The following is a 20968-nucleotide window of genomic DNA, read 5'->3' as shown; positions in this document are numbered from 1 at the left end:
GAGGACAATATCATAAAAAAATAATTTAAAGATCAAGTGAGGTTCTTTACACAGGGTGTGTATTGGCGGCAGATTTAATGAATGAAGGTGTTATTATAATTCATACTTCTTATTCCTTTTTTTGTGTAAACTACTTTGATTGGTTTCCTTCACAGTTCAGCTGAGGACAGGGGAGCTATTAGACTGCCTTCCAGTGCAATAACTGTGGACTCATGCTGTGTCAAGTGTGTGTTGCTGGAGAGTGTTTGAATGATGCAGACATGGTGATTTTTGTGTACGTGTGTTTGTGTGTGCAAGACAAATAAATAAGGTCTGTTTATCTCAGTGAAAGCTTCCAGAGCTTCCAGAGCTTCAGGTCTCAATCCTGTAAGAAGGATTATGTTTGCTCCATTTCACTGCTAATGACAAACAACTGAACATATTCTGAATGTATGATTAGCAATATCAGCTTATTTAACAGGTATTTACTGACTTCAAACACAACATCCTTCTAGCTCTCTTACCTGTAAAATGGTTTTTAAAAACGTGTCATAAGACACAAAATTCAAAGAGCTATTGCTGATATATAAATAAAGCCAAATCATCTCCCATCACTTCCCCAGGACAAGAAGGTGGCGGCTCACCTTATACGGCCCTCATTCAGTCTGAACCTGTCATTTACAAATGAAATGTTTCAGACGAGGGGGAATTAATAAACTCCTGTCAAACACAGTAAAGATGGATAACGTCTCGGGGCTACAAACACGTAGGAAATGATAGGCTTATTCTTTTTGAGTCAGGAAAACATCAACACATGAGGCTTTTAGTGGAATGAAATAAAAGGAAGCCTGACAAAGCACAAAATTATCCAACGGCACGTCCGCAGGCGAGAGGTTATTTGAGGATTCGAGCTTCAATGAAAGTAAAACTTAGCGGAAACTTTACTGTGTGTTTTTGAAGAATACGCCTCCGCAATAGGGAATTTAGATGAGATATAAGAACGCTGTGTGCAGTACCTCTGTACCTTGGTCACCAGCTTTATTAGTCCAATATCAAATGCCCCAGAAGCCCAGCTGGCTGACATTAGACCATTAAGTGTCTGATAATGAGCCTACTGTGCTGTGTAAAGTACATTTTTAGTACAATCATTCGTAAAGTTTGCCTTTATTCTGTTGAAACACCTGGACTTATTATAAGTCAATGAGACACAGACACATAAAGACCCCCTTTGCAACTTTGTTTGGCAACTGTTTCTGTGGTATTTTGCAGGTTAAGTAACATTTTTTTCTTTTGGAGTGAAATACGTTTATTTGCTCTCCTGCCCAGAGTTAGAAGATTGGTATCAATCCTCTCATCTAACGCTTGGAAAACTAAATGTCAAACTATTTCTGTAACCTTAACTCTAAATGTGTGTTGTTGGTTGAAAACAGATCCTGAAATTTTGTTCATGATGAAGATCCCAAAGTTTCCTGTGGCTGATCCACACTGACATTCTTCTCTACAAATATTATACAATAGGGATGTGCAGAGAGCCCAGTATTTGTATTTGTATGTATGTTTGTTGAGGCTGCAAAATTATTTATATTTGTATTTGTATTTGAATGAAAGTGGAAATCCAGTTTTTATTTTTATTATGCTTTTAATTTTCGGATATTAAAGTGTTAAAATAAGTGTTAATGAATAATCTTACAAAGCAGATGACTGAGCTGACTACTGAGCTTAACTGAATGCATCACCAATGTTCAGATGGACCTCTACTTATTTATACGCCCATAACACAGAGACAGCACAGCGTGTAATGTGTAGAGAGGAAATTCAAAGGCGATTCTTGCTTTGCACTTTTCATTTACTGCCTGTTTTTTACAACCTAACTTTGTGGAAAGGAGAAGTGGAACAACAGGTTATGGAGAGTCCCTTGAAAGCACTTCGCTTGTGTCAGTAGCTCAGCTTTATCTCTGGCGAACACCCCCAACTCCAGGAGTGATGTCCAAATAAGGAAACGTGCATCATGCAGCAGGTGGATGTGACTCCCCTAGTTGAGACCTGCTGATAGACATAACAGCGGAGCAGAGGAGAGAGACTGAGACAGTGATGTAACTGACCTGCACACTGGTATTTGACTTTTTTTTCCTTCCCGAAAACAAATAATTTTTAAAATATTTGTATGAAATAAAAGTTTGTAAAAAACCAGCCCGTTCTCACTCCCAACTCATCACATATTGAAGCTTGGTCAGGACCCCGTGGCGTCCCTTTTTAATGCACGGGTACCCCTTTGGCTTCACAGAAACAGATTTCATCCGAAATTTCAGGATGTCAAGGGCTACTTTCAACTACATCTGCAGGGCAGGAATTATACTACGGCCAAACAGCCAGTGCTGTGGAGGCATCAGAGTGTGGCCGTAATGCCCCTTTACTTAACTACTCACATGGCCAGTTTGGTATGCCCTGTTTTGAACTGGCCATTGTGCCCTTAAAAGAAAGTTGTGGATTTCCTCATTTAAAACTATATGCAACGCAGTAAATAAACAGACTAAACGTTTCCCAGTGTCTCCATCATCATCGTCACATCGTCAGTAGTCCAAGATTTCTTCCACCCCTGCAAATATACGTGTAATGTTAACATAAACATTAACGGCTAAACCGTTAGCTAACATTAGCTAACAATTTACAAGCAGCTAAACACTGTACAGTGTAAGTATTAATACACATTGTGATTTAAAGTTTACCAGTCACACACTCTCCTGCCAGGCTCTTGGAAGCAGTCAAAAATTATTTACTCTGGCAACTAGTATTTATAAGACACCTGTCTGTGACAAAGCAATCTGGCAGCTTGATATATTTTGTCTCTGCAGTAGAGACATCAGAAGACACTTTGGACTCATTTTCACTAGTCATGAATTTATTTCCTCAGAAATAAACTCAGAAAAACACATTACACAAGCCCTCAGAAACTCCTGCAGGTAAAACTGGACTAACGAAACACTACTAGTGCTGACTGACTCTAACACACTCATTATAAACAGATTTTAAGACCCTTGTTAGCCTAGCAACTTCAATGCTACAAACAAACCATAATGCAACACGTGTAGGAGTCTGTTTTACACATCTGATGTTGTAAATTGTCTAGCTGTTAAGAGTGTGTATGAAAATTAACCTATAAGCCGACATGCGTAACCGGTCAAAAATATTCTCAGTGGTTAACCACTGACATTCCTAACCAGGATATTGCTGCATAGTGTTAGCTAACTACAAATGTACATAGAGTTTATAACTCACTATGAGGGCTGACGGGTTGCTACTTTTTCAGCACGATGCAATGTTAACACACACTCACATACACACACACACACACACACACAAACACATACACTTCTCTGTAAGCAGACAGACACTTCTCAGTTAAGAAAGATCAGGAGAGTCTGTCAGCTGTTACGTGACTCGCAGCTCTCATCCGAGTCTCTCCTTGAGAAGTTTCTTATCAGTGTGTTTAATGTTTAATGTAAAAAAGTGTTTCAAGTCGTTTTTGTGACTGCTGCTGTGATCTCAGACTCAAATGCTAATAGTTGCATGGGTGTTGAAATTTGTTCAGATTAATTTTGATGACCCTTAGCCCGTTTATAGACTTTATTTTATTATTAAAATAGAACAGTAACAATTAATATAATGAATTGTTCACATTTTAAAAAAAAATCAATCAGACAGCATTTTGTTCAATACGCTGACTTACGCTATAATTATACGCTAATTGTTGACTGTATACTGTTTTGTCTACATATAATACAATTATAACTTACTGTTATTGCACCATTGGTTTTGGCCTTGGTGCCCCAATGAATTTGTATTTATCAAAGGCCAAAGTGGCCTTGCCCTAAAAATGACTTAATGTCAGGCCTGATCTGTCAGCACTTCTTCAAAAGACTCTCACAGCAAGACACTCAGTTCAGGCCAGCGACGTAAAAGTCAAATGAATTCCAATATGACTGTTCACTGAATATAACTGAGGTCACATTGCAAAAAATCAGACATGTATCTGATTTAGGACCAGCTGCTGGCTTTAGCCTCATATTTAACAGACAGATATGAGAGAGGTATCAATCCTTTGATCTAACCCTCAGCAAGAAAGTGAATAATTGTATTTCCCAAAATGTCAAGCTATTCCTTTAACTTTTTATAGAACAGTGGGTGGCCCAAAATAACACCCAGAGGAGCTATCAGGTTGGTATTTACAGACGTTACATTGAGCAACACTCTGACAAATGCTGAATAATGAGCCGAAAGAAAAACAAGGAGCTTCTTGCTTTGTCACCACTTTGCTCAAGTTGTTTTCCATCTTCCTCTTACTTCTGGTTCCTAAGCCTGCAGCATAAACTGATGGGGCAAGTCAGCAGACAGCCAGAGCCAAACCTCCCTGCCATGTCATGCAGCTTTGCCCATAGGCAGGAACATTACCAAGCAAGCTGACAGTCGAGCACTCATTCATCACTATCTGTCAATTTTGGCATGTCAGAGACAAAGAGAGAGTGTATGGCATCAGTAATTTGAGGAAAACATTGCAGAGAAATGTTAACCGCAGCTTCTTCGAAAAACATCAGGCCATGGTGTGTGTGTGTGTGTATGGAGCAAGAAATATCTTGCCGTGAGGGATCTGCGGTGAATTTGTCTCCTCACTAGTCTATAATTAGATTCTCTTAATCCTAAATCAGTCCTAAGAGCAGGCAACATCCAGTTTCTCACCTCCAAGTGATGAAACACGTTCTCCCCAGTCATCATGACTAGAGATTAATCATAAACTTAATTATGAATTATTAAGAAATAAACAAAAAAAATCCTGAAACCGTGTCCAGATGTTCTGAACAACATGTGCTACTCAGTTAAGTTAATTGTTTGACATTTGGAATCATGTTTAAGTTACAGAGTTTTCTTGTTGATTCCACTTGCCAGGATAATAACTAGTCATATTTAGGTTTTTATATGCATTGTGGATTCTTATTTGTTGGTGGGCCTTTCCAAGGCATATAAATTCCAGCTGTGACATCAGCACTGTGCCAGTATGAGAGGATTGTGCCCGCGTTACCTTGTGCGGAGCCATGGCCATACACAGGATTTTTGAAATACCAAGGTCCAAAAAATGAGCTTGCCAGGAGGGTTTGGAGGTATGAGTACCTGCAAAATGTTGATTTTCCTGATATAAATATGCGCATTTAAAAACGATTTGAGAGCAAAAACTGAATAACAATAGCTTATAACCATATCATTGGACAATATCATAAATTATCTGTCAAAGAGTAACACAGGAGAATCAGCCACAATATGTAAGTCTGAAGGAAATACAAGAATTTGGGGGGAAAGAAAACAAAAAAACAAACAAAAAAGCTTATATCTCCATTTTACATCACTTTACATTATAGCGTAATTGCTTTTTATCAAACTTTGTTTTGGGGTAATTATAGCTATATTTGACACATTTATTTTTGAGAAGGCAGTACTTTTCCTCATCTGTAAGTGGTCTTTTTTTCAACTTGGCTGGATCCAGTTCATGTAGAAACGTGTCTGTTTGACTAACATCAACTCTCTCACCTTTCATCTCTCTATCCTCTCCTCTTGTCACCTTTCTTCCAACATCATCTCCCCCAGGATCACTCTGCTTGTCTGGTGTCTCTCTCTTGTTTTCCTGACTGTGTCCTGTGCTCTTTTGGTCAACCACTTTTTCTGTGTCTTTCTTCCTTCCATAACCTGCTCTCTCTCCCTCATATCCACTTGTCTCTTTGCATTCAACATTATATCCTGTCTGTACATTTCACTGTCCATCCTCAACTCTTTGTTCTCTCTCCTCCCCTCCTCTCTCACCCTGTGTTCACTACCTGTCCCTTTCTTTTTGACTCCTCACTTGTGTCTACGGAAGAGGATTAGGGCCATCTGAAAATTTATTTGAGTTCTGACTTTAAACTCAGAACTCAAGTAAATTTTTCATGTGGCCCTAATCCTCTTCCGTATGTGTCTCCTGCCAGTGTGATAAAGTCTGAAAATAATTTAGTAAAAGTAGATACATGTTCTTTATTTCATTCTTTTTCTTGAGATTGCATTGTGTGCAGTACCGTGTGCAGTACCTGCTGCTCTTCCTCTGTCATCTCTATCGCCTTCTCTCTTCTCTTTCTCTCATTCACCTCTTGTCCCACATCTCCTCCCATCCCAAAGCTCAGCTTTGGCTGCCTTATATTTATCATTTTCTTCTCTGTCTCAGTGAAAAAGTTAACATAGGGTCAAATGGTGAACTGAAAGAAAAGCATTTCACTTGAAGTTTATCTGTCTGTCATCAGATGACTGGCTACATTAGCTAGCTAAATCACAGAAATGAAATGAATGTATGGCAGGCCCCAAAAACAGAGTGCGACCTTTGCTGCTGTGTGAAGTGTGTGGGGACAGGGGGCACACTAGTAGTTTTCATTGCAGGGCCAACAACCTCTGTTTCCTCTGTTATGCTTCTGGCCACACGTGTTAATTGGGGGAGGTGTTGGGCCAGTAGTTATTCCCCCAAGTACAACAGATAATAATTTGGAATCTGTTTCTAAGAGTATATGTGAGGAGCTGAAACTAGAGAGTAAAGTCAAATTGCAGAATACACAGAGGGTTGCCCCTTATGATGGGCTGCTCCATGCTAAAGTGCTGATTGGTAACAAAGTGGAGGTGGATGCTATGCTTGATAGTGGTTCAATGGCATGTAGCTTAAGTTCAAAAGTTTTGCTGTGGCTGTTGCAGGGAGAAGTGATGAAGAGTCCTTCTTTAACACCTATGAATGTGGTTTTGATTGGATTTGGCGGGTCAAGGACTAAGCCCTTGGGAGTATGTGATCTAGAGATGGAGCTGTTTGGCTTCCCATGGATTGTCCCGACACTGGTGGTTGCTACACAAAGTGATGAAGGTCTTGAGGGATGTTTTGAGCTGCATGCCTGCATATGAGTGCAGTGAACAGCACAAGCTACTGAGCTTGTTGGCTAATGTGGAGGCGTGGACAGGCAGTGATACCCTCGACAAGGTGGGAACAGTGAGAATAAATAAAGCAGTGACTCTTGATCTTCTAAGTGAGCTAATGGTTTTGGGTCGACTTCAGAGTGTTGACAGCATCACAGTTGGCAGTGCTGTTGTCACAGAGCTTACTACTGCTAGGTCATGTTGAAAGTCAGTTTTTGTCGGGAGGACTGTGGCATTGCTCCGTAGTGATGGTTGGCTGCCATTTAAAGTGAGAAATCCTTCTGATAAGCCTGTGACACTAAAACGAAATGCCAAGCTTGCTGATGTCTATCCCTGCATAGAGTTGGAGGACTTTGACTGCCCTGGTATGTGTGATGACACACAGTTTGTTTTTCAGCAACAGGTGCAGAAGTCAGGTGATGTAGTATCTCACAATGAGAAAGATTCCAAGTTACCATTTCGACGCATCACACCCAATCAGTACAAAAAACTCAGACAAGTACTGAATAAGATTGAAGAACGAAAGATCATACAAAAGTCCAGTAGCGACTTCACGTCACCCTTGGTCCTTGTTTGGAAAAAGTTGTGGGACCTGAGACTCTGTACTGACTGTTATATCAATGCCCACACCATAAAGGATGCTCACCCATTTCCCCATCAGGCTGATGCTCTTGCAGCAGCAGGTGGCAACACCTTTTTCTCAACCATGGACCTCACATCTGCTTACTACAACGTCTAGGTTCTTGAAGATGATAGGAGATATATGGCCTTTACATTGCCATTAAGGTTGTATGAATGCAACTGCATGCCACAGGGCCTGTACAACACCCCTGCGACTTTCATGCAGATGATGCTAAACATCTTTTGGGGCCAGTTATAGAATGCCATTTCTTGCAGAGATCTGTGAGGTTCCTTAGTCATATAGTGAGTGCAGAGGGCATCGCTATGGATCACGAAAAGGTGTGGGCCATTACTGCCCTATCTGAGGCAGATCTTATGGAAGATGGTACAGAGATCCCACCTCAGCAAAAGACAAGGTAATTTCTGGGAATGGTGATGTTCTACCAGCAGTTCGAGGATTGTTCATCCATCATCATTGGTCTCACAACAGGGCACAAGGCTCCTCTCCAAAAGATGAAAAAAGCATCACACTCTTCAGTGGACACTAACAGCTGCTGACTGGATAGAGGAGTGCAGACAGGCCTTCTTTCTGCCTTCTTCTTCTGGGGCACAGTAGCAAGGCTGATTGCTTGATTGCTTGCTTGTAAGTCGTATGCACAGTCGAGGTACCCTGCACACAGACAAGTTTTTGCCATAAAATGGGCTGTCTGTGACAATTTCCATCATTGGCTGAGGGGACACCCATTCTCAGTATAGATGGATAATAATCCACTGACATATATCCTGTCCAAAGCTAAACTGGATGTGTGCGGACAGGCATGGGTCACCAAGCTAGCACCATACTGGTTTGATATCAAATACATCCTGGGTCCCAAAAACATTGTTGCAGAAGCTCTGAGCAGGGAGCCCTTTGTTCATCCAAGCACGCTCCACGACAAGATTGAGATGACAATATGAGATGCTGTTGGTTGAAACTGATGCTATTTGCATGGATCAGGTGCAGGATGTGTTTTGGTGGTCTACTCACCTGCTGGAGAGGATCGCTGATGTTGGGCCTTCTGTTGCCTGCCAGTCTTCTGCTGTTGTCTGGCCTGGGGCTTTGTGTCAAATCAGGAAGTGGCAGCTGTTCTTCAGTCACTCAAGTTGCAGAAAGGTGCAATGACACCCCAGGCAGCAGTTTTACTGGCCAGAACTGGAGAAGGATGTTGAAGCATGTTGAAATGCTGCATGCATTGTGTGCTGAGCAAAACCAGAAGCTAGAGCACTGCTGGAGAATGTCATGAAACCTCTTGAACTCTTGTGAATAGACTGCCAAATCTGTGGCCCACCAACTGTGGCATAACTTCTTCTATATCTATGGATTTCCGAGGTGCATTCACTTGGATAGAGGGACTGATTTCGAGGGCACCCTTATTGCTGACCTCTTGAGCATCGCTGGCATTCAGAAGTCCCATATGACACCATATCATCCAAAGGGCAATAGCTCATGTGAGAGGATGAACAGGACTCATGGTAACATGATTCGGGCTCTGCCCCCATGGGCAAAGCACAGATGGCCTCAGGTGTTCATATTTCTCTCACGTTTGCCTATAACTATCCATAAGACTAAAGGGTATGTGCTCTTTCTCATGATGTTTGGGAGGATGCCAAGGCTGCCCATTGACCTGGCATTTAGCACTGTCCTGGATAACTCTGAGGTTGTGAGTTACGATGAGTATGTTTAGTAAACAGTTGAAGAGGCACATTGATCTATATAATCATAGGGTCCAGGGAGCTCCAGTTGAAGTCAGGGATCATGGATTGGTGGCCAACAAAGGAGAACGTTGTAAATGCAAACTTGCTAACTATTTTTAGGATGCCATTTACCTGGTCATTGGGGTGAATGTTGACAGCCACACCTTCAATGGTCCACCGCAGTCTGATAACACCGGTCAACTTTCTGCCATTCCCCAACACTGCTTCTGAAGACAGGTGGGACTTAACTGCCTCATCTGCTTGTGATTATTCATATGCAGGACAGAACAATGCTGTGATGGACATGTCGACAGATGCCGCTGAGTATAGAACCAGAGTCTGGGTGTCACAGTTGCCATCTGAGGGGTCTAGTGACTCAGGTACGGAGGTTTACAGTCAGTGTCAGGATGCCCAAGATCCTCCACGTTTTGACCCATCTCTGGTTAGGCCACAAACTGGTGGTCCTGACCTGTCTGGTAGTCAGGGTTGTCCACTCCTTTCTCCTGCTTGTGTGGGGCTTCAATCTCAGGACCCCCATCAGCTGGTCTCTGAGTTAGGTAGTGTGGAGACTGATCAGGGTGACAGATCTTGCACTGTCCTGGCTGATGTTGCTGGGTGAAGTGAACACATTCCCACACTATACAATGCTGCTGCTCCAATTCCACCAGTGGGACCATCACACAGTGTCAGGTCTAGAACAGGGAGGTTACTTAGGCCTGTGACCAGGCTTATTGAGATAATGGAACAAAGGATAAAGGCAACCTGATAAATGGGACACTAGAGTTCAGAAAAAAGTAAACTAGGGATTTAAATGGTCTCAAGGGTAAAGGTGTTGGTTTTGAATGTTTTGTTTCTGTAAAAGGAAGGAAAGAAGTGCTTGGCATGCTATTATATGTATAAGAGATGTTACAATTTTTGTAAGATGTAATATCCTTTGGGGTTTTTTCCACTCCTATGTGGCAGGGTTTAGACTCATATACTGTGTTAATGTGGGATGGGTTTTCTGATAATTAAGTCCCCAGGAGTTGATTATTAAGGTTTGAGGTTTTGTGCAGTCACATTGTGTATTAGACATGTAACACGCATGTTTACCTGAGATGGTTGAGGAGGTTTGGCCAGCCTCTTTCTCCTCTAATTCTCACAGAGCATAGTCTCCTGACTGGGTTGCATGTGACTTCACAGGGTCTGCTTCCTCTACTGGTTTTATGTATGTATGTATGTACAGACAGGTGACAAATTAAAGGAGAAACTAGAACAGGCCTGAATGCTTGACCTCTACAGTGAGGGGATCCGGTGGCTCTGTTATGCTGTGGGGGGGCATTTACCTGGCATGGTTTGGTCCACTTGTCCCCTTAGAGGGAAGGGTCACTGCAAATCAATATAAAGTTATCCTGAGAGATTACTTTTATCCTATGATGAAACATTTCAATCCCGAAGGGAGTGGTCTCTTCCAGGATGGCAATGCCCCAATTCACAGGGCACGAGAGGTCACTAAAAGATTTGACGAGTATGAAAATGATATGAATCATATGCTATGGCCTTCACAGTCACCAGATCTCAACCCAACTGAACACCTATGGGAGATTTTGGACTGGCGTGTTAGACAATGCTCTCCACCACCATCATCAAAACACCAAATGAGGGAATATCTTTTTGAAGAATGGTGTTCATCCCTTCAAAAGAGTTCCAGAGACCTGTAGAATCAATGTCAAGGCTGAGGAGCAATATATATATGCCTATTGGTGTTGCATTGTTGTTCTGGATTGTACTTACATTTGGTACCTGAGGTATTTTTTTTTTTTTTTCTCTCTTTTATGGATAGTGTTGTGAGCAAGTTGAATTCAGGGAGTGTAACAGAGTTTTCTTGTTGATTCCATTTGCCAAGATAATAACCAGTCATATTTAGATTTGTATGTATTGTGGATTCTTAGGATGGAGATACACTTGTTTTTTATCCACACATTCGCGTAGACAACTGGCTGCATTGTGAATGTAATTGTTCACATATTTGCCTATGTACTTTGTGTGTTACTGGAGGACTCACCAAAGAACTGATGTAAAATCCGCCAAAAAATGCAAAGAAGAAGAGGAAGCATGATGTAAAAAAAATAAACATGGCGACAATCAAGAAGGTTACTACTTTGTTAAGCCGCGGCAATGACACTTCGTACAGATGTGGGTAATTGCGGTCTTTGTCTATTAAATTCAAAACTTTCTGCCATTGTTGTTACTGGTTTCGTGCCTACTGACTCCTGACCCTGTCACATCCCCAAACTGTTCCTACACTGCCCCTACCGTTTGTGCGCGTCTTGCAGACGCGTTGCATTATTTTCTGAGGATGTGCACAACCAACACTCTAAACGGACGCAGGATACGCAGGCAGCCATCATGCGTGTGTGAATGTGTAGTTAAAAGCAAGTATATCTCTAGCCTTACTGGTTGACGGGCCACTCCTTGGCATATAAATTCCGGCTGTGACGTCAGCACTGTGCTAGTATGAGAGGATTGTGTCCGCGTTAGGTTGTACAAAGCACAAAATATAATCTAATGAAACAGCTATCATGATATTATGTTGGATTGCATGACAGAACATAGTGATTACATTGCACTTACTTGAATGTGCTAAATTGATTATATTTTTAAAATATATTTATATATTTATAGTTTAATTAGCTAATGGGCCAAGCTAACATTTAATTTTTCTATAGAACTGTACCTAGAGATTGCTGTGCTTATGTGACTGACCAATGGCTTTCCATGTTTGTTGACCAGGCAATAAAAGTCAACACAGAAATGGAAGAGTGTCAATCCTTGTCTCACACATCACAACGCACACTGAAGAAGAGTTATGATGATTACACTTTCTTTATTTATCAAATGTCAATCCAGGTGAAAAATCGGGGGAAAAACCTTCTGTTCACACCCTCGTTACTAAACTACATCAGCTTAAATAAAGTGATAGAGACACTGAGAAATGGTAGTGAAGTCTGGAGACCGTGACTCTAGTGAATCCCTGACTGTGAGCGCCCTCTAGTGGATGGCTGTAATAATTACATTCTCTTTTTCTTATTATATTTCACCGTGTATACTCAGCTCACCAAGACTGATCATTTCTGTACAGTTTTTTGTCAAACTTAGACTCAAATGCAGGTTTATCAGGCACACCTACAGTTTCCAATAATCCAGTCTAAACCATGCAGTAAATATCAATAAAGATTATAATGTTTTAGAAAGTTGTTCATTCAACTTCATGGTCATTTTGAGACTCTTATTTGTGGTGCTGTTAATTGTGTTGTGTTATAGAAAGAGGTTACAACTTTATGTATATCAATGATGATTTTAGCTACTAATGCAGTCAAATAAAACAGCCCTGCATTTACTTAATAAACTGAATGTATTCCATCCCTCTTAAATTAATAGATATTTGACTTGAGAGTAAAATAAAACCACTTATTGAAAAAATCAAAACTTTCTTCAGTTATGCTGCTCTGTAAATTGCAAGTTATCAAGCCCAAGGTATGATATCATTCAGAGATCTGTAGCTCTACTTGGAGGACACTATTGGTCTTTAGTTGTGTTCCTTCTACACTTAAAATTTATCATTTCTGGCAATCGCATAACAAATTCACAAAGCCAATGTATGTTAAGTGATGCTGAAATTGAGTGTCAGAAATCTAATATTTGGGAATGATTATATGTCTAGGATTATATATATATAATAAATCATGTTGGAAACCACATATTAATTACTGTTAGTCACATCAAAAAATCAATTGCAATATATTGTAATTGTCTTGTTAAATCAAGCTCATTCATTATACCTTTTGTATTGTCCACTTAAGCAACCGATACTTACTGCGTGGAAATATGATGAACATACAAATCCAATTTATATACTTCAAAAGAGAGCTACAAGAGTTGTGAAAAAAAATACTTTCCATTAACCAAAAAACAACTGTTAATTAAATGCCTCAAAATCTTTAAAGATTTGAAAACAGCACAAATCATGTATACGGTCATAAACAAAGGTATCAAAAAAGAAGAAAAAAGAGAGAGTCAATATGATTTGATAGGAATGTAAATGTTTGAAGGGTCAGAACGGATAAAAAAATAAAAAAAATCATTGTACAGTTAAATGGGTGAAAGTGAACAGTTGTAGTGAGGAATTGAAATGTAGTGCACTTTGTACATTTAAAAATAAAATAATTTAATTGACAAATATAAAATGCATGATCAGGATAACATGTTGAAATTAGTATAGTAGGGACAGTCTGATGTTTCATTTGATAGCCTTAGTCTATACCTTTTCAGTCTGTAGAATTTTTTTTATGCTTTGTTTTCTACTGATTTGTTGGGAGCAAGCTGTTTCTGTAATAATTTACAGACTAAATCAAATTTCATTTTCAATTTCATATAAATTTTCAATAAAGCATGTGATTTGTTTACTTCAAGTTTACACATTATACCAACTGGACTATGATTTTTTGTTCTTAAAGGGATACTTGAGCAATTTAGTGCTGGACCTCCATAAAGTTCAGGGAATCTTGAAAGACAGGAGAACGGTCAAAATCTAAGCAGCAGAGACCGACATATCATGACTGTTAGTCCTTATTATGGGTCAAACTCAAGAAAGTTTGTACAGTTCCCATAATGCAACACAATAGACTGTCATTGCTAGACCTTCCCTGCCTAAATGGCCACTTTTGAAAACCCCAGTTTGTGACTCAGGTTTTCTGTTAAAAATGTGCACTCTCAAAACCCCATGATGACATCATCGGCATTATTAACACATTTTTTAACTGCGTTCACAAACTGACCTCCATGTGTAAAATTGTGGAGTGCCCCTTTAATGAATACATCAATTACTTCTCACAATGTATAATTACAAGACAGCACACAAACCTCCGTTTCTTTTTTAATAAAGGCATCATATTTAATATTTTGGTGATACAGAATTCAAGTTTTTATAGATTTGGTTCACAATAGAATCACATATTTAAACTGAGCAAACTTCCCTAGATGAGACAAATCTTTAAAAAGTAGCTTAAATAATGGTACAGTACAAAAATAAGTGGGTTTATCACAAAAGTGTATGTTTCTTTTTTTAAGAGGACAGTACAGTGGCACAGTATTTTTCTTTGTAGAAAAAATAAAATAAAAAAGTTCCTCCTTTTTTTGTTTTTTGTTGTTTGTTTTGCAGCAGACAGCCGATTAGAAAATGATACATTCACTGGCTTTCTTCATCCCACTGGCAGAAGGCACTAAAGGTCAGACTTGGATCAACTAGTTTTTGCAAATATGGCTTGTTTTCACTTATTTACTTCCTATTCCTTCCTATTTGTAGATGCCAAATTGACGGTGTTTGCCACACAGGACGATACAGTCAGTGCCAGAAACTTAAGACAATCACAAAAGAGTATGTAAGTGTCCTGGTGTGGATTCAGACAAACACTAGAAATGTTTGCAAATGCTAATTGATTCAAGTCTGCAAAGGAGTTCAGGCTTGGCCTCAAGCTGAATTCAAAACGCGCAGTAAAGTGCCCTGAAAAAATACCAAGTGCACATCAAAGGTACTCTTCAGTTCCACTGCCAGGTTTGAAGTTCAGAGTCAGACTGAACTGAGCTGATCCTCAACCCAGGTTTATGACAAGAAGGTGGTTCTACTGTGCTATTCCTGCGTCTTTAGCCATGCCATAGAAGATTCCTCTCTGTGATATGAGGTTTGTAGGAGTGTCAAACTCTGCAATCTGTCCCTTGTCCAACACCAGCACTCTGCACAGGGAGAGAGAGAGAAGAGAAAATGACTCATTCACATAGTCTGTCTGTTTTCATGTCTGTCAATATGTGTTAAAGGAAAATTTCACCTTATTACTATGTTGCACATCATTAAATTCAATTTTAACTACTGCCATAATCATAATTAACTGCAAGTACAGTTTCACCACACAGGCTATTTACAAAGTTTACAAGGTAGAATAATTCTGAATTTTTATTCAGATTTTTTAAGATAAAACAAAATAAAGGATATGCACATTTATACATGTTATATTTACATACAGTATGTATAATATACAACATATCTTTGATCTGTGATGTTCCACACATTCCTAGAATCCCTTTCAGGCATGGAATATGTAACATTTTTGGCTTTGTCTATCTGTTAAAGTGATGACTTTTTATTATTCAGACATAAGTTTCTTTTACTTATATATTAAATATTTGTCATGGCTTGGACCATAATGAAGAGAGCCACAATGCTCACGTGATATTTCATTCAGCCCAGAATTGACAAACCAAACACAGGCTCTAGAGAGGACCTGTTGCATTTTTTGCGAGTTTCGCAGCCACCATAGGTTCTCCTACAGACTTGGAAGGGGAGGGTAAGGAGTATTCAATTGGTTGTAATCTGCAACGTCACCACTAGATGCCACTAAATCCTACACACTGGTCCTTTAATCTGACGGCATTTCATACGGACTTGTGCTATGATGGGATGTGTCACAGAAATGTTAGCAGGTCTGCAGCTTATTCAGAAATGAGACCAACATGTTTAATTGTCATAACATTTAAAGGGGCTTATGAGCCAGTATTTATGGTAAACACATTTTATTTCAATTTATATCCAGAATGCTTTCTGACGATTATTTGTTATTTTATGGTGGACTTTTCCTTTAAAGCAAGTATTCATAACTACTGTATCTAACCTTGTGTAATCCATAATTGTGTTGAGTCTGTGTGCGATGGTAAAGACGGTGCAGTCTTCAAACTGAGTCCTTATGGTGGACTGGATGAGATCGTCTGTCTCCAGGTCGATAGCAGCTGTTGCTTCATCCAGGATGAGGATCCTCGTTTTCCTCAGGAGAGCTCGAGCCAAACACACCAGCTGCCTCTGACCCACACTGAAGACACAGCAGATTATGAGACACAGAGTTACAGAGAAGCTTTACTGAGCAGACACAAACACTGCTTCACTCGTCTTCGTCTCTTTTCCTCTGAGCTTACCTCAGGTTCTCTCCTCCCTCTGAGCACTCCAGCTCCAGTTTTGCCTGCTGGTTGCTGACAAACTTGTGGAGGTGAGAATGTTCCAGAGCTTTCCACACCTCTTCATCACTGTACTTCTCGAAGGGATCGAGGTTCATCCTCAGTGTCCCGGAGAACAGGACAGGCTCCTGCGGAAGAGAAAAGACTTTTGAAGTCATTGAAGAGAGACAAAAACACAGATGCAACCCAACTGTGTTGGTTTAGTGGACAGTCTGTCTTACTGTAATTTCAAGCTTCTAGTCATGTGCAATAGGAGAAGAGAGTTTTCTATGGTGGCAGCAATAAATATTTTGTATACATTTACATTATTGATTCATTTATTATTATTTTATTTATCAAATTGTCTTTTAGACTAAAATATGTCAGAAAAAGTGTAAAAAGCTCATTACAATTTTCCAAATTATTGGTTTTGTACAACCAACTACCTAAAATCCAAAGATGTTCACTTTACTATAATATAAAACAAAAAGTCTCCCATTTGAGAACCTGGAACCAAAGAATGTTTGGCAGTTTTCCTATGAATTTACTGTCGACTGGCTGGTTGACTTTTAGGCAGACACAATATATTTTTTGGATTTAAACACACAATATGTAATTTCTACCTCCTCTCCAAAACAAACCCTGAGATTAAAACAGGTAAAAACACTGAATAAAGCATTTTAACGTAAAAAAACGACGCTGTTCGGTGGACACAGTATGTGCGGGAGGGGCTGCTAGCTGAGCTGCTGCTAACGTTTGCTCAGCTTGTTTCTCTGATAACTTAAGTTCCAGACGTCTGATGGCTAAAATCCTTCATCTGGTTAAAACATATAGTTAAAAATGACCAAGATCTAAAAAGTTGATCATAAAAATGTGGTTTAAAACTTTATGATAGTTTCTGGCGGACAACCACAACGCCAATGTATTAACTTGTATGCACATACTCTTTGGTAGACGCCACTGTGGCAGGCAACCACAACGCCGTCGCATGCATCTTGGGAGCTTATATTCTTTGGTAGAGGGGTATGACTCCACTGACAGGCGACCAAATGACACAGACAGTTGACCTTGATTACAATTACAGATTTCTCTGGGTTTGAAATTGTTGGAAAATTTTTGGGATAATGTAACTCATCAAAATAGATAACATAGGTCTAGTTGTTTTTAGACATTTTAATGCAGAATAGTTACATATTATAGATATATTAACCTCCTGATAAAAAATGATTAGAACAGATTTTTATCTGAAAATTAACTCCAGGAAGTAAAAATTCATTAATTCAACATAGAACTCTCTTGGTTAAATCGTTAGTACAAAAGATGAACAACTGCGTTAGAATATCTGGTTCTTTGATAAAGTATCAAAGGTACAAGACTGTGTGCATAAAATTTGGGGGTTTAAGTTAACTACGACTCCCAAAGTGCATTTTAACAAGACACATCCAATCACAGAGATTAAAATTTTGTGCGCTGCTAACGGGAGGAAGCTGAAGATTACGATGTTGAGAAAACTGATTTTTCAATCTGCAGCTTAAATCAGTTCACTTTTATTTCTGGGTTGATTTGGGATGAATTCAGCAACTTTAGTGCTGCATTTTGTTACAACGGCAACAACCAAGCCTTTAGAATTCATTAGCGCTCTGATTAGTGCTTCTGACTGACTTCTTCTCCATAGCAACTATGGCTGAGGCTCATGGGTATTGTAGTATTTAAAGCCATCTGCCATGCCAAACTGACAGACAAAACATTAAACCACTGTCTCAGAGACAAAGTTGAAATAATTAAAACTAATGTCTATAACATAAACCTGTATAGTTATCACAGGGTCCCAGGTTTCTGTGTCAAGTAATTTTCTTTAAAAGATTGATATTGTTTAAAGATAATTTTGAAATAGAAATACAGGATTAGATAAAACACTTCCAGAAACAGCAGCTCCACTTCACAACTCTATTCCTTTCTGCAGTGAAATTTCCACTCATTGTTTTATTAGCTTGAGCCACAGAGACATGACTGACAACCACTGACCCAAACACTATTCCAGAAATGTCTGCCAAGAACAACATTTGGGGAAAACTGTGACAAAGAATATTGACTATCAGTAGCTTCAAGTCAGAAATATTGCTGACAGGCTTGAGGATTGACTTCTGTAAAACTAGTTTTTTTTTGTTTGTTTTCATGTGTGTGAGTGTGTGTTGTGTACCTGTGGAATGATGGTAAGTTTGGACCTCAGGTCATGCAGGCCTATCTCTGATATCTTAACCTCATCGATGGCGATCTCTCCTGCTGCAGCTTCCAGCAATCGGAAGAGGCAGAGCGTCATGGAGGACTTGCCGGCGCCTGTGCGACCCACGATACCAATCTGCACAGACACGTACATAAAGCAATGCTGTGATTAGTGACGCCACTGTGTTCAACCACAACCCTCTACTGATCCCCTTCTCACACCATCCCCACCTTCTCTCCTCCTTTGACGCTCAGTGTAAGGTTTTTCAGGACCAGGTCCAGTCCCTCTCGGTACCGAACGCTGTAGTTGTGGAACTCCACGTTCCCCTGCATGGGCCAATTAGGAGGGGGCTTCTTGTCCTCCACTTCCCAGGGGGCCTGTGAACACAAACGCAGCATTTCGGACTAGGAAAACTTTCTGAACAACTCATTAGCCTGCTTGGCTTTTAGCACAACTGATTTGTTTATCACTCTAAAAGAGTTGGAGCTCTCTGCTTGCGCTCTGGCTGCCAAACATTTATTTCACCTCTGGGATGTTCCCAACAAAGGTTTTCACTAAGAACTATACCAGCTACAGAAGGGGCACATACTGTGATGGCTGCAGCTGAAAAAGTACATTGTGTACAGTACAAATGCCCTGTTTATCTCATGCAACAGAGGGGCCCCTGTTGGCACAAGGTGATACAACTTTTCTGGATCTAGTTAATAGTTTATAGGTGCTCTGTTGTTTGAGAACATGACTTGGCAGCAGGACACTTTTTTGGAATGTGGGTAAATTCCTACTTTTTTAATTGCAAAAGTTCCTGCAGCACGAAGCCAACATCATTTCATTTTGAAAGCAAACACATGCGGAGTCGAGCTTCAACTTCTGTCGATTATGACAAATAGACAGACGCAGCCACATCCTGTATGTACGCACGTGCCACATACCTCTGTCTTTGTCTCAGAGTACTCCTTCACTCTCTCCACTGCTACGATGTTGCTCTCCAGATCTGAAGTCATTCGCACCATCCAGTTCAGAGACATGGTCACCTACAAAAACAGGACAGGTTGGAAGGTGTTACTACCTCAGGTGCTACTGTATATCTGTTAGGGTGCAGTGGATTTGGGCTGCAACTAATCATTATATTCATCATTGATTCATCAGTTAATGATGTGGGCTGTAAAACATCAGAAAATAATGAAAAATACCCCAGAACCCAAGGTTATATATTACAATGTCTTGTTTTTCACTCCAAAACCCAAACAAAAAAGCAAGATAAGGAGAAGCAGACAGTTCTGACATATGAGAAGCCAGAACCATCAAATACTTTATATTTTTGCATGAAAAAATACTTAAATGATTAATTAATTATCAAAATTATTTAAAATTTATTTTCTGTTAATTGATTCAATAGGAAATTGTTTCAGCTCTACAATAGATACTGCTTCTGATAAGAGATAATTAGTGCTGAAGCTAAAGCTGCATTCATTTATTATTTTGGCCAACTAGGGGCAACACTGACATATGGCAAATGTGTCTATTTACACACCCAGCAGACAATGAGCATCATTTGCATTCATTTGGATTCATGTTTCTGTCTGAATATAAGGCCAATGCTCCCTCTCCTTTTTACTGTTTAGTCTAAATGTTCCACTGTGTTCTCCAGCTAACCACTGACATTGTTTGGTTCTGGGCAGGTAGTTTACTGTGGGTTTATCTCAGCTGTTTCACTGAGAGCAGCTGCCTGCTGCAGGTGAAAATGAGGTTGATAAGAGCACAGTTTGTGGACCAGAAAAACAATAACAGTTAGCCAAAAGAGGAGAAAAGGCTCTTTGAACTGAGTTGAACTGCAGAGTTGTGATAATTCTCTGTGAGTCTCACTATGAGTGACAGCCTTCACATTACATGTATTCATTTGACCCATTGTTAAAAATATTGATTATTGCAGCTTTAAAGTCATTACTGGTAACATCTTTCTCTGTCTATGCTAAGAAAAACATTAACTAACTTTAGCTGCTGATTTAAGTCATTTGAGTTAACGTCCCCCTCTGCTCAAAAATGTGTTTTGTTTCTTGTTCCTTCAGTTGAATATTTGAGCTTCATTGTGCAGAATGATGTATGTACAGAGTTTGTTTTCACTTTCATCTGCTGACGGAGGAACGTTTCTCTGTACTCACTGAAAATCTGATCAAGGGGCGGGCCTATGATCATGACTTGTGACATCACAACTAGTTTGGAGGCTAATCCTGGTCCAGTACTCGACTTACACAAGTGTGATGTGGAAACTTGAAGCCTCCAGTGCACAAACACTGAGAATGGACTTTAGAGTGAAGTGGGAGACATCTTGTGTCCAGCAGTTAAACTTTTGAAACAATATTTGCATATTCAGAGATTGTGAATTTTTCAATGAGGGAGAAGGACTAGATGGAATTTTGAGTT

The 20968-nt window shown here is 39.8% G+C and overlaps 1 protein-coding gene across 5 annotated transcripts in view; it reads right to left on the bottom strand.

Annotated features, from left to right (window-relative positions):
* Positions 1-14205: 14205 nt before the first annotated feature.
* abcc3 (ATP-binding cassette, sub-family C (CFTR/MRP), member 3) overlaps positions 14206-20968 on the bottom strand; it is a 54320-nt gene continuing 47557 nt past the window's right edge. For all 5 annotated transcript variants that reach the window (XM_044336953.1, XM_044336952.1, XM_044336960.1 and 2 more), the window contains 6 exons: positions 19477-19578; positions 18778-18924; positions 18524-18682; positions 16306-16472; positions 16008-16202; positions 14206-15075 (listed from right to left, as the gene is read on the bottom strand). In XM_044336953.1, coding sequence (XP_044192888.1) covers positions 14964-15075; positions 16008-16202; positions 16306-16472; positions 18524-18682; positions 18778-18924; positions 19477-19578 — 882 coding nt within the window. In that variant the 3' untranslated portion in view covers positions 14206-14963. The remainder of the gene's footprint in view (positions 15076-16007; positions 16203-16305; positions 16473-18523; positions 18683-18777; positions 18925-19476; positions 19579-20968) is intronic.

This window comes from Thunnus albacares, chromosome 20, assembly GCF_914725855.1.
Source record: "Thunnus albacares chromosome 20, fThuAlb1.1, whole genome shotgun sequence".
Taxonomy (NCBI): Eukaryota; Metazoa; Chordata; class Actinopteri; order Scombriformes; family Scombridae; genus Thunnus; species Thunnus albacares.
This window is presented reverse-complemented; position numbering and strand designations above follow the sequence as displayed.